Here is a 12,803-nt window from a genome sequence, read left to right as displayed (position 1 = left end):
AGGCAGTAAGCTATACAGCTTGTGCGAGGGATTAGACAGGATTGAATTAAAAAGCTTATCACATAAGAACTCGCGGCGGTTGCGTAAGGGAACTAGACCAGTCAAAAGAAGCGCCTCATTGTACGAACAATCTGGATAGATTATACGCAAAGCTCGCCGTTGACATCTCTCAAGATCTACTGAAAGGTATTGCGGGAGGCTATGATGATAAACAGGGCATGCGTATTCAGTGACAGGCCTAATACAAGTCAAATAGAAGAGCAAAAGTTCCTCCGACTTGACTTGTGCACGCATTAGCTGACGCAAAAAATACAGGCGCTTGTTTACTTTCTTTACAACTTCGGATACGTGATTATTCCACGTAAGATCGCAAGATATCTGTAAACCTAAGATCTTTGCTTGCTCTACACACTCTAAGTCCTGACCATTAACCTTAATTGGATCAAAGTTCTTTCTAGAGTGACTGAATGTTATACGCAGTTCCTTTCACTTGGTTTCATTTAGTTGGAACTTGTCAGCAGAAGCTTGCGTCGCGAGTTCGTCAACCGCTTGTTGGACTTTGCTGACCTCAGACTTCATGACTGTTTCAGAAATAGTGGAGTCATCGACATATTTCCACATGTCTGTACCCGGGATGATGAGGTCGTGTATCATAATAGTAAATAACCAGGGGCCAAGTTTTGTGCCCTGTGGGACCCCTGATGGGATGGCCCCCCACTCCGAGTAACAGTCCTGACTAAAATTAACACGCTGGCGGCGACAGGACAGAAAGTCCACTATCCAGTCAATTATTCCGCTTGGAAGATCGTATGAAATGAGCTTCTGAACTAGGATCTGGTGGTCAATAAAGTCAAACGCCTTGCGGAAGTCAAACAGGATGGTTCTGACAGTTGCACCGTTCCCATCCGTAGCACTAAGCCATGAGTGGACCATGCTTATTAGTGCCTGTGTCGTACTGGAACCTGGCACAGTCCCAAACTGCCGTACATCCACTTTTGCCAAAACAACAGGCTTGAGGAAACTCTCCACGACGAAATCTTCAGCAACCTTAGAAAGCACGGGAGTCAGGGATATTGGACGTAGATGTTTGTTTACATCGTATATTGGATTCTGCTTTGGTACTGGAGTGATGTTAGCGTCCTTCCAAGACTGAGGCAACCGTGCTTCCTTAAACGAACAGTTAAGGATATCAGTCACAGGCAGTGCTAGTAAATCCGCATTCTCTTTAAGAAGCCAACCGGGGATTCCGTCCGGACCGGTTGCCTTAGTTGGATTTAAGGCAGATAGCTTCTTTAAAACAGAGAATTCTGATACCTGGAAAGCACTCTCTGGGTCAGAGTTGGTTGAGGTGTTAGGTGAAAGGGGGGTGAAGACGCGCATAGGAGCCAAGAACGCCTAGTTGATGGTGTTAGCAATGTCTATCGTGCTTGGAGGCGAACCTCTCTGACCACAATCAATATGTTGGTAGAGGGTAGCTGGATTAGCGCCTCTTGAAGCTGCGTCTGACGTACCACTGAGCTTCTTTACCTCACGCCACCAAACTGCAGGTTTACAGTCCTTCAGATGTTCAACCTTGGAGTTATAGAACTTTGCGCGGCATGCTTTCCTCTCACGATCAACGCGATTTCGTAGGGCGCGGTACTGCTCCTGGTGGCCTTGAGCGAGGGCCTTTTGGCGGCTGTCAATGAGACCCTTCAATTGTTAATTGACCCAGGGCGGCTCGTTGGTTTGTACCGATTTAGACTTCAGGGGGAGGAGAATGTCCATTCCGGTCTTAACTATGGTCTCCAGCATTTCCACTTTGCCCTTGCAAGAATCTTTACTATCGATAAGTGTCTTAACGTCCACATTTTCAAGATACGTGCGCATAGCCATACGCATTGTAGGCCGTAAGTCCCTCGATTTCACGGTGAGTTAAGTTCTTGGTTGTTGGGAACGCGCGAGCGGCTGAACTTCCACAGAAAAGTGATCGGACAAACCGAGAGCAGGGCGCTGGATCGGAGAGGCATAGAACTCCTTCACATTTGTTAACACCGGATCTAAGGTATTTCTGCCGCGGGTTGGAAAGGTAACAATTTGCTTCAAATTAAAGCCGTTACTAAGGCGCGAAGATTTCTTTAACAAAGTTTTATTGAAGTCACCAAGTAAAATTATCCCGCAGCCAGGAAAGCGAGCCTCAACCAAAGATAAACAGTTATACATCGTAATCGGCGGCACAAGCAGTTTTTCCAGTAGTATCCTCGAGATCAACTCGAAGTCTGTTCTTCACAGCTTTGGTCAGGCGGTGAATCTTGTCCAGTCCGAGCCAAAACTCGCCATTCAGGTTACCAAACCCACGTTTTTACTCGTTCCAGCCACGGTAGAAATCAACCGAGCTGTCCAGTCTCTTTTGGAACACTGTCCACCCTCCACTGGCTGTTGTTTGGTCACAGAACACATCAAAGGCGCCTGAGCCATCAGGGTCGATGGTATAAACACCGCTAAATCTTTCACCAGATTTGTACACCTCAGCACAATTCTTGTACACTGGAACTGGAAAGCTCAAACATTCAATAAGCAAACACATTTGAGTAAGGCATTTTGAAAGTCTTATGTACAGAGCGTGTGAGGAAATCAGTTGCGTTCACTCAATCTGAGGTAGTAAAGATACTGGAAGAAGATTATGAAATGAGAAATCGGCGCTCTATTGCATTTAGTATCTTACAATTTATAGGAAAACAAAAACTGAGAAGCGAAGCACAAACGCGGCAACGAAAAACAAGAAATAATTTCCACCGGCAGCTTGCGAACCACGACTTCAGCTTCTGCATGCACGCGGCTGTGTACGCTCCAAGTTGTACAGTTCTTGATAAAGTCCTCAAAATGAACCCTCGAGCTCCTCGTTTGGATATACTTTTAAGTACAAAACAGGGAAAGTTCTAAAGCAATACACCAGAGTACGTTTCGACTAACCTTTCACGCAACCCTTTTTCCCTTTCAGAATGTTGATGTCTTTCTGCATGTTAATGAGTCGCTTTTTTACTTCTGGCAGAAGTGTTTCAATCTTCTCGTTTGCGGGCACAGAGTAGAAGCGGTTGTACACGTTGCCCCACTGCATTGAGGCTGTCTTAGTAAAGCCCGGAGTCCCATTACCACCACTGGTGCTTCTCGATTTAGCCAGCGATAAACCCGGGTTCGGCATCACCAGCAACGCCAAGAACAACAAAATTCCGTGAGAGTGCGCGGAAACACACCACATTGTGAATTTGAGGTCCTGTAACGTCCTCGAAATAAGATTACCCGGCACCTTGAAAAGCTTATGCGTGTAATCTTTTTTTTTTTATGAAATAATGGTGTTTGCATTAATTAATTAGCAACAAGATATTGTTTCGTGTTAGTGTTTGGGAAACTAGTTTGAATGACCTCTTGAGTGTTTAGTACAATACCGAGAGGCTACGATAGGTTCGTTGTCGACTTTTGTTGATTTAATGTTCAAGGGCATTTTTGCTCAGAGGTATGGAAATGTAAAACTCTTTTTGTACGATATGCAAATGTGATCTTTTTGTTTTTAACTCTTATTCTCGATTCGCTGTTCCACTGCCATTCCCGAAAGAAACAGTCGTTTTAACGTTCATTGGGGTACTCAAAGGTCTTTCAAGGCCCATTGGTTCACTAAAAAGTGCAGGAGTCTCGCAGAGAAGTCGACTTTCTTTGCTGATTTCATTGATAGCTGCCAGTCTGCAGTTGTGAGAAATTAGGTTGTTTATCAAAATTATTTATACTTAAACACTCGACATTGCAATGAGTATAAAATCATTAGTGCATATTGTACGGAATTGTAGAGGATATACAATCCTTTTAAATATGCAGACGTTATATTGTGTACAGTCAGTTTATAAACCAAATTCAAATTTAACCATAAACAAATTTCTTGTGACAGAATTCGGTGGAGTGTTAGAGTAAATGGCTTCCGTAAGAATAGAAAGACAACCGTACAAGACAAAAAAAACAACAACATTCCTTTGGTCTGGAATAGTTAGTTTTTCTAATTATCGTATAAGATAGACTAATTGCGAAAGAATTGGCCAAAAACAAACTTGAACTATTGCGCTGGAGTTAGTTGATTCTCGCTTTACATACGTTCGCGAGGACATCTGTTTGTTTGCGTAAGATCGCAAAGTCATAAAAGTACAGCGAAAGTAGACAAAACGCTTTCCTAAATGAAAAGATTTTTCAGATAAGCCTTTGTTTACACTTGTAAAGTGAACGTGTACAATTTTCGCTTCCCGCCAAAACTTTTAACAACCGCCAATTACGCACGCTAATTTTGAAGCGAATTTATTCAGTGGCCCGTGAGGAGTACGTTTTACAAAAGTTTCGCGAGAACTGTCGGGAATACGAGGAATCGTTCAGATTATTTTAGTACTTATAAATTAGAAATCAAACCTGAAGCATTTTTCGAGAAAGTGCGCCGTGAACTCTGATCGGACTTCCATTGTTGTCGAGTGTTTCTTAGAAGAACTTTGTTCTTTCGATTTACGCTTCATAAACGTTTACTACAGTCCACCTAAACCAGCTAAGCTGCGAAGACGAATAAATATAATTTCAAAATAGATCAACAAACCACTGTCCATCAAAACAAATGATGCATGTCTATTTGATAACCTGTGTTGTGATTCGCTCGAAATATATAGTATCAGTCTAGTGATTGGCTAATTAATCGAGATAAGTTCAATTTGGCAAAGTAATGAGTTAACGAGTCGGTGAGTGACATATTTGCATAAGAACCCTCAAAATAAGCCCCTCAAATAACTCTTTTCTGCGTTACGCTAGCCTGTGAACATGCAGGCTCTCTATTTGAGGATGGGGTGAAGAAGAAAACGGGCAAAAAATAGCGAGACCAGTTCCTTCTCGGCCCTTCCAACCGGAGCCTGTACACAGCTAGGCTACGCACCATACCCACGAGTGAAAATTTCACTTTCCCCAGATCGTAGACTACACAGTCGGAACAGTTTTACAAAATCCGTTAAACGACATCAAACAGTTACTGTAAATAATTTAACTTGAAGTAAACAAAAGAAAACAATGCATTAATTACTACGCGTTTGTAAAATCACACTAAGCAGCTCGGCAAATCTTAAAGCAATCCTTAATCTAGTTCCTAGATCTTCTCACTCAGATTGTCTCACTCCCAAAGACTGAGAAGTTAAGCAATACTAATGATCTCGATAGCACAAGGAACTCCCTCTTGAAAGAGTCACTGAAGAGTTACAGCTGAGGCCTTCGGTGGCGTTTATTTTCGAGCGTTCAAACTAAGCAAATTTTCGCGTGAAAATAATTTGCATCATGGTATGTTGTACTAAGGAAAAACTTTAAAATTTCTCCTTTTCCATAAACGGTCTATAATTTTTTTCGGAATTGAAGAGGCGAGTAAGGAAGGGGCGGAGTAGGGACTGAATAAACTTTTTGAGGCCCTTTTTTTTGGGGGGGGGGGATGGGGGGTGGGGGAGGGCTGGGATATGAGATATCCCGACAATTTTAATTAAGGACAGTCGATTCCTTGTGGCTAAAATTGCCAAGTCTTTTGATCTTAATTCTGATCCATTTTTCCTATAAGTTACTCTCTAGTTGTCTCTTATCCCTCTTATCATTTTATCAATTAATATCCTTCCTTATCCATAAACAGGCAGCAGTTAGGGTCAAATGACCTGCGACCTGAAAAGTTGTCGGGAAAAGCGCTTATGATGGTTTTATCGACTGACTTGAAAAAGGAACGAGTGTTTAGCTAATGGTACGTGAATGATATGAAGAGTCAGGGGTAATAGGGTGATAGTTCATTTTATCCATTTAAAGCAAACTTATCACCGAGAAACGAGAAAACAAACGACTTGAAAAATCGCTCTCTGTTTCCAGATCCCTTCCAGACCATAATTACTTTGCATGCCGGCTTTGTCTAAGATCCGTCTGCACGGAAAGGGTTCCTTAACCGTGCTGGTGATGCGGTATCCTCCGGTTCAAAATTAATGTTACAAAATTGATTTTTCTGTTATTTGTTGTTTTTATTACTCATGATCAGTCACCTGCTCGTTGAACTTGACAAAGATCCATGTACTTTGGATTCTACAAACAGTAACACGCGTTACGATTATCTAACTACTGACGGTGAACTGGTCTGATCTTCATCTCAGCTCTCTTGGCGGAATATTTGTAACCTTTCCATGTTCTCCAGTTGACACCATCAGCGTATGACGAGTGTGGGCCATGATGATAAGCACCGTTTAGATTTGAGTAGTGGCAGTTTTCATACCACCAGGCTCCTTTGAAGGAAACAGCACAGTTAACGCCGGAGCTGTCATTATCCCGATCTTTGGTTGAAAATGGATGGCCACGGTGAAAGGAAAGAGAATCACCAGCAGTTCCTGGGAACAAAAAGAGAAATCAGTTTCAGTTCCAATGGCTTCTCTCTTTGACACAGATATACCCCTTGAAAGAGGGCTTCTCTTTTTTTCTCCCTATTGGACACCTTTAGAAAAAGAGAGAGAAGCCCGGCGTTGGAACTGAAACTCCATCAAATCGCTTCAAATCGACTTAAAAACCACACAAGGCAACAATAGATCTACAAAGAAGTTCAGGTGAGAATTTTAATTGAAATATTTTTCTTAATTTTGCCTTCAAATACGATACTTTTTTCCCCATATAAACCTCTATAATTTGGATAACGTGATGCCAGCGCTGAAATTACTTGACACTTGTGGAAGTGTTTGCATTACAAAGGTCAATAATTGGTTTACTGGTGAGATTTGAGAAAACATGGGATACAACCTCGGAGATCCGGTATGCATTTGAAGCTAGTTGGGAGGAAGGAATTTTCACAGGCCGAACGTTTGCGAAAATCTCTTCCTCCCGACTAGCTGCCCTAAAATACTTTTTATATATATCCTTATTTACACGCTGAATTTAATTAGCAAGGACGTGAAGAGGTGGGAGGCACAAATGAACGGGTAGTACCTGGAAAGTGCGGTCCTGTCATCCTATTCTGATACTTACTATCCTTCAATTACGGTTATAGATACGTGACAGAAAGCTGCTGAAAATTACCCGAAAAAGTTCCAATGCTCAGCTGGTACTTCGTTCTTTCGCTTGCAACAGCAAACATGTCATACTCAGCATAGGCTGTATTTCCTGAGGTGTCTTCAAGGTCTACGCGAAGCTTGTATCGTCCACTCCTAGTCAGACGGTAAATATTCTCCAGTCCGAGCCAAAACTCGCCATTCAGGTTACCAAAGCCACGTTTGTACTCGTTCCAGCCACGGTAGAAATCAACCGAGCCGTCCAGTCTCTTTTGGAACACTGTCCACCCCCCACCGGCTGTTGTTTGGTCACAAAACACATCAAAGGCGCCTAAACCATCGGGGTCGATTGTATAGATACCGTTAATTCTTTTACCGTCGTGGTACAGTTCAGCGCAGTTCTTCGGAACTGTTAAAAGATTGAAACGCCCAGTTTCAATGACAGGAATTCATAGACCGAAATATTAATTAAACTAACGGATATTTAAAAGAACTTGGAACGACTATTTTTTCGTATTGGCTACTGATCTGACTGGACAGTAACTATTTCTTATAATTAGTGAATTGAAAATGAATTCATAACGCCGAGCCGGTGGTCCTCGTAGATCGATCGAAGCACTAGACCCCAGCACGCTGGCCTGCCTGCCCGAAGTACCAAACGGTTTCAGGTTCAATCTCGGTATTGCTGTTAACGTTCTGTCGTTTGAGGTTTTCGTTTCTCAAGTGTCTCGGCAAAGCTTTCGAAAAACGAGAAAAAAAATGGAGGTTTCTTTGCTTCTTTTGTCCGGCCGGGTAACTTCCCTTTGCTTCTCGGGCTGCATAGGAAAGGAAACGACTGATCCACAGACTATCGAAACAACGAACGTTTTTGTTTCACGTCGCGAGTTATTTGACATTGAGAGCCCATGAGGTTCATGATGACACAAAAATGTGTATCTTACCGTTCGAAGAACTCCTGTTACATTTCAGCATATTGATGTCGTTTTGCATCTGAGTAAGTTGCTTCTTTATTTCTTGTAGAATGGTTTCAATCTTCTTACAATGATGCGAAGGGGCTGTTGCATCTGAAATGGCGTTTTTGACGGCACTTTTCTCTGACATAGCTAAAGTGTGGGTTATCTCGAACAACGCGAACAACGCCATAATTAAGCGAAAACCCGTGATACTGCAACAAGACATCGTGCAAATTCAGTAAAGTGCTCAACTCAGTTGAACTATAGTATAGTAGCTGCAGACTTATATCATGGACTACTGAACACGTGATCATCCACTTGCTCATCTAAGATGTTTGCTGAGCTGTCAGTTATTACAAACATTTCGTGTTTACTTTGGAAATATGTTGTCCCAGGAAAATGCAGGGAAAATGTTTCGTTTGTGTATTAAAGGGATAGTTATTTTAGAATTTGAATAGGTGGAATCTTCAGAATAATGGTTCAGTTTTGTTAACAATAACCTGGTACTAGTGCATAGAATCTAGTATTACTATGACTATGTTTGGCGGATGGCTAGGATTGAAATGGATTGCAACTTGAAAAAATAGGCCATTTTTTTTCAAGTTCTTCTTGTGTATTTTACAGAAGTCGCTAAAAACTGATTATAGTTAGTTGGATTTCCTCGGAGAAATCCCTTAATATTTTCTTCTCGGTGTTCTAAGAGCAATTTCATGTTAGCAAAAAGGTTTTTCGTCAAATATGTGAGCAGGTTGGATCAAAATACAACAAAATCGCCGTGACAGTGCCTCTTTAATGACAACGTTATGTTAGGACAGCTTGATTCCTCCAAAGATTAGTCTTAATTGTTCGAAAGGGAAAGTTGGGCGCTCGAGAAAAAATGGCACTAAAAGATCACTTAATTAAATAGAACGCAAACTTGATTCTTTGAAGACAATCTTGCCTCCTTAGAAACTCACGTTATACGTGATGTTTGGAAACTAAATTCTATACAGTTCGAAAGGCAAACGTGATCACCGTTTGAAAGGCAAACTTGATGACTTGGCTCAGTTTTAAAACGCAAACTTTCGAAACACAAGATTACGTAAAATATAATTCGGCTTTGAAACGGAAACTTCCGTGTTTCAATAAAATTTTATTGAAGGCTAGCTATCCTTGGAGTCCCAGAGGTTTTTCTTCAAATATTTGAGCAGTTTGGGCCAAAATACAACAAAATCGCCTTGACTGTGCCCCTTTAGTGACAACGTTATATTAGGACAGCTTGATTCCTTGAAAAATAATTGGAGCCCTTCAAAGATAAGTCTTAATTGTTAAAAAGGCAAACTTGGGCGTTCGAGACAAAGTTGACACCAAAAGATCACTTAATTAAATAAAACGCAAACTTGATTCTTTGAAGACAATCTTGCCTCCTTGGAAACTCACGTTATACGTGATGTTTGGAAACTAAATTCTATACAGTTTGAAAGGCAAACGTGATGACTTGGCTTTTTTAAAACGCAAACTTTCGAAACACAAGATTACGTATAATATAATTCTTTGAAACGGAAACTTCCGTGTTTCAATAAAATTTTATTGAAGGCTAGCTATCCTTGGAGTCCCAGAGGTTTTTCGTCAAATATTTGAGCAGTTTGGAACAAAATACAACAGATTCGCTGTGACAGTGCCCCTTTAATGACAACGTTATGTTAGGACAGCTTGATTCCTTGAAAAATAATTCGAGTCCTTCAAAGATTAGTCTTAATTGCTAAAAAGGCAAACTTGGGCGTTCGAGACAAAATTGACACCAAAAGATCACTTAATTAAATAGAACGCAAACTTGATTCTTTGAAGGCAATCTTGCGCTGCCTCCTTGGAAACTCACGTACGTGATGTTTGGAAACTAAAATTCTGAACAGTTCATAAGACAAACGTGATCACCGTGATCAAACTTGATGCAAACTTTCGAAACACAAGATTACCTATAATATAATTCTTTTTATTAAAACTTGTTTTAATAAAATTTTATTGAAGACTAGCTATCCTTGGAGTCCCAAAGGTCGAGTTAGGGACGAACAATTTTATGCCCAGTTCAAGATGGCGGATATTATAAATCACACGACTACGTTTTTCTACTTTTTTAAGTAAGAAAAAGAGATAACCCAAAGGAGAGTCGAACCTTACCACCAGACTACCGACAATCGACTACTAAATCTGATGCACATTTTTTTCATCGTGCCACTTTCTTGTCTTCTTACTTCATGATCCTTTAAAGAGAAATTGCCTTATATCGCTCCCAAACTATAGTGTCAAGCCATGAACCACTGTTCACAACAACTAAAACCGACTCACCAATTTCCAAACGTTTGCATAATATAACAGGGTGTGGGCTAAACACTTTCTAATTCTGAAAAGCTTGATTTATTACCAGAAATTTTCAGTGGCCTAAATTTTTCAATGATCCTTTTTTTTTGACTTATTGAAATTAGTTTCCTGATGTCTATGTTGGATGGCTATCGCCTGCCATATCCCTTCGTCACCTCGTTTTCGGTGTGCTAGTCTGTGAATTGACTAAATAATTTTACGATATACTAAAAGAGTTTTAGGACTGAACCATTCGGTGAATTGATTTTTCGGATGCTTATGACATCCATTCAAAATGAAAACAAAGACGCAAAGCGCCGACCTGTCTACACATACTTCACTTTAAAAAGACTTTTTCGGTGAATCGTTGAATGATTTATTAAGCTCACAGGCTCACAAAATATACTTATCAGTTTTGAGTCCTCAAAGTAAAACCGTCAGTTATCTTTAAGGGACTTTTGTTATTTTTTTTATGTTTGACCGCGGTTAAAAGACAAGGAAATGTTTGTTTGGTTTTAGCAACAGAGATAATTTTTACCACCGTAAAGAGATTGAGTGATGCTTCAATCGTTGGCCCTTCGTCACAGCGAATTAAGGTGGCCGAACAAAGTTTTCCAGTATATAGGTGTTAGTAAACATTATTTGAAAACCACGTACTCAGTTCTGAGTACCCGAAATTAGCATGGTTCAAGATTAACTGAGAAGGAATAAATTTTGATACTTCTTGTTGAGCAAGGTGCTGTTGCCATGGCAATGCAGCAAGCTATTAACCGTCCACAGATAATGGTTTTCCATAATTTTTAGAAAATGCACTCGTTAGATTTTTTCCATTTTTTGTATCCAGAAACACTCACAAAATACTGACATAGTGACGCTGCTTTGGTGTAATTTTGACAGAGAGATCTCCTGTAAATGTTGGTTTTGCACTTTAATATTTTTTGAAGATCCTCTCTATTAGATTTTGGTTTTTGTTTGTAGGCGAGTCATGCTTTTAGAAAACTACTGTTTTGTCAAATTTCACGAAATTCTAACGAGCGGTTTCTTAGAAAACAGTTCGTCTCCACTAAAACAACCAGTCACATTTTTTGCTCAAATGCGCATGCGTGGATTTTAATTAGGTTTTCTCAGCAAAGATGAAAAGCGTACAAAAAGGCTTAGCTCTTCGTGAACTAACTTTCTTTGTTCAGCGATAAATGAAGAAAGATTCACAAACGAGAAACTGAGTTATTATAAGAGCAAAACTTACCTTTGTGATCCATTTGGTATAAAATCGAGTGATCGATAGTATTTGCTAACCACAACCAACTTGGAAAACAAGCTAAATAAGTCGAATGAAAAGCGTTCGTTGATTCTGTGGGGATTAAAAGTGCCGCTTTGGAAGATTGTTCTAAGCTTTCTGTGTTACGTCATGATATCATGATGGAGAAATGCCTGCACAGACTGCCATGTGTTTGTAGCAGTAGTTTGGCGGGTTAAAATGTCAAGTGACTGCTTTGGACGCATCTTTGTCGTTTCTTTCAACGTCTCAAAGAAAGTGCATTATTTTTATGCAATAGACAACATTACCTTAGTGGAGGTGCATGTGAAACGATCAGTTATTTTAAGAGATCGCTTCGGTCACGAAATTTAGTCGACGTTGTGAATGAAAGGGTAAATTTTTAATCGTTTGGCAATCGAATTTAAAGCTACCAGGTTAATTGTCAGATTTGAGGGCGCTTCTAACTAGAAAGCTTTTACCCTATGTTTTTATCGAGTTCGAAATTAGTGGAGGTTGTGAAAAAAATTGTGCGAGTTTTACGGTCATTTTGGGAAAACTTGAAGTTCTTCAAAATAATGCTTTTGGCTGCACGGTTAATCAGTGTGATATGAAATGTGGATGGAAGGTAATTGTGAATGGAATTCTCTTAATCTCTTCCTTTAGTGACGTTTGCAGTGCTGACTGTCGGTCAATATATATAAAGGAAATGTAGCCTGGCAGTTTGAGAAGTGAGACGTGTCTATCTCTAGAGTACAAAACCAATTTTGAACTTTTCCATATAATATATGGAAAAGACAATATTATTGTCTATAAACTTCCGGCTTCGAGGACTTTACGAAATTGCCCATTTTCCACCTTAATGTTATTGTCAGTAATATTTATTGCAATTCATGGCAAGGATGCATAATTATTAAATATGAGAAAAGGTAAAAAATAAATACCTTAATTTATTTAAAAATAAATGTAAGAACTGATGGTCTGTAAAAGAGTCCGCTCACCCATTCTCAAAAAAGCCCATAAGTACAAAATGGTAGAAAACATCTATGCATAAGTAATCAAAATAAATTTCCTAGCTAAAACTTAAAATATTGGGAGCCATACGAAGTGCATGACAATGGTAAAACATTCCATTACAACTATTCTATGCTTAACTCAACGTACGCTTCTCAAATTTCAACGACAAAATCCTCTTCCAAAAACATACTT

General features: G+C 40.0%; 2 protein-coding genes across 3 annotated transcripts; both read right to left on the bottom strand.

Annotated features, from left to right (window-relative positions):
- Nucleotides 1-2,208: 2,208 nt before the first annotated feature.
- LOC146469857 (fibroleukin-like) lies at nucleotides 2,209-3,265 on the bottom strand. The gene is made up of 2 exons (XM_085122721.1): nucleotides 2,953-3,265; nucleotides 2,209-2,532 (listed from the first exon to the last, which is right to left on the bottom strand). The coding sequence occupies exons 1-2, from the start codon at nucleotides 3,236-3,238 to the stop codon at nucleotides 2,342-2,344; spliced, it is 477 nt and encodes a 158-aa protein (XP_084978847.1). The 5' UTR covers nucleotides 3,239-3,265; the 3' UTR covers nucleotides 2,209-2,341.
- A 2,758-nt stretch (nucleotides 3,266-6,023) lies between these two features.
- LOC146469856 (microfibril-associated glycoprotein 4-like) lies at nucleotides 6,024-8,346 on the bottom strand. 2 transcript variants are annotated; one of them, XM_085122716.1, is made up of 3 exons: nucleotides 8,012-8,346; nucleotides 7,078-7,458; nucleotides 6,024-6,398 (listed from the first exon to the last, which is right to left on the bottom strand). In XM_085122716.1, exons 1-3 carry the CDS (start codon nucleotides 8,226-8,228, stop codon nucleotides 6,133-6,135), a joined length of 864 nt encoding a protein of 287 aa, XP_084978842.1. In that variant the 5' UTR covers nucleotides 8,229-8,346; the 3' UTR covers nucleotides 6,024-6,132. The 2 variants fall into 2 exon arrangements, with proteins under 2 accessions (XP_084978842.1, XP_084978843.1); XM_085122717.1 differs by having other exon boundaries at nucleotides 7,991-8,338.
- Between the last annotated feature and the right edge of the window lie 4,457 nt (nucleotides 8,347-12,803).

The sequence above is a fragment of the Pavona decussata genome, unplaced genomic scaffold (assembly GCF_977016875.1).
Source record: "Pavona decussata unplaced genomic scaffold, jaPavDecu1.1 SCAFFOLD_115, whole genome shotgun sequence".
Lineage (NCBI taxonomy): Eukaryota > Metazoa > Cnidaria > Anthozoa > Scleractinia > Agariciidae > Pavona > Pavona decussata.
The sequence above is the reverse complement of the archived record's forward strand: the minus strand, read 5'-3'. Positions and strand labels throughout refer to the sequence as shown.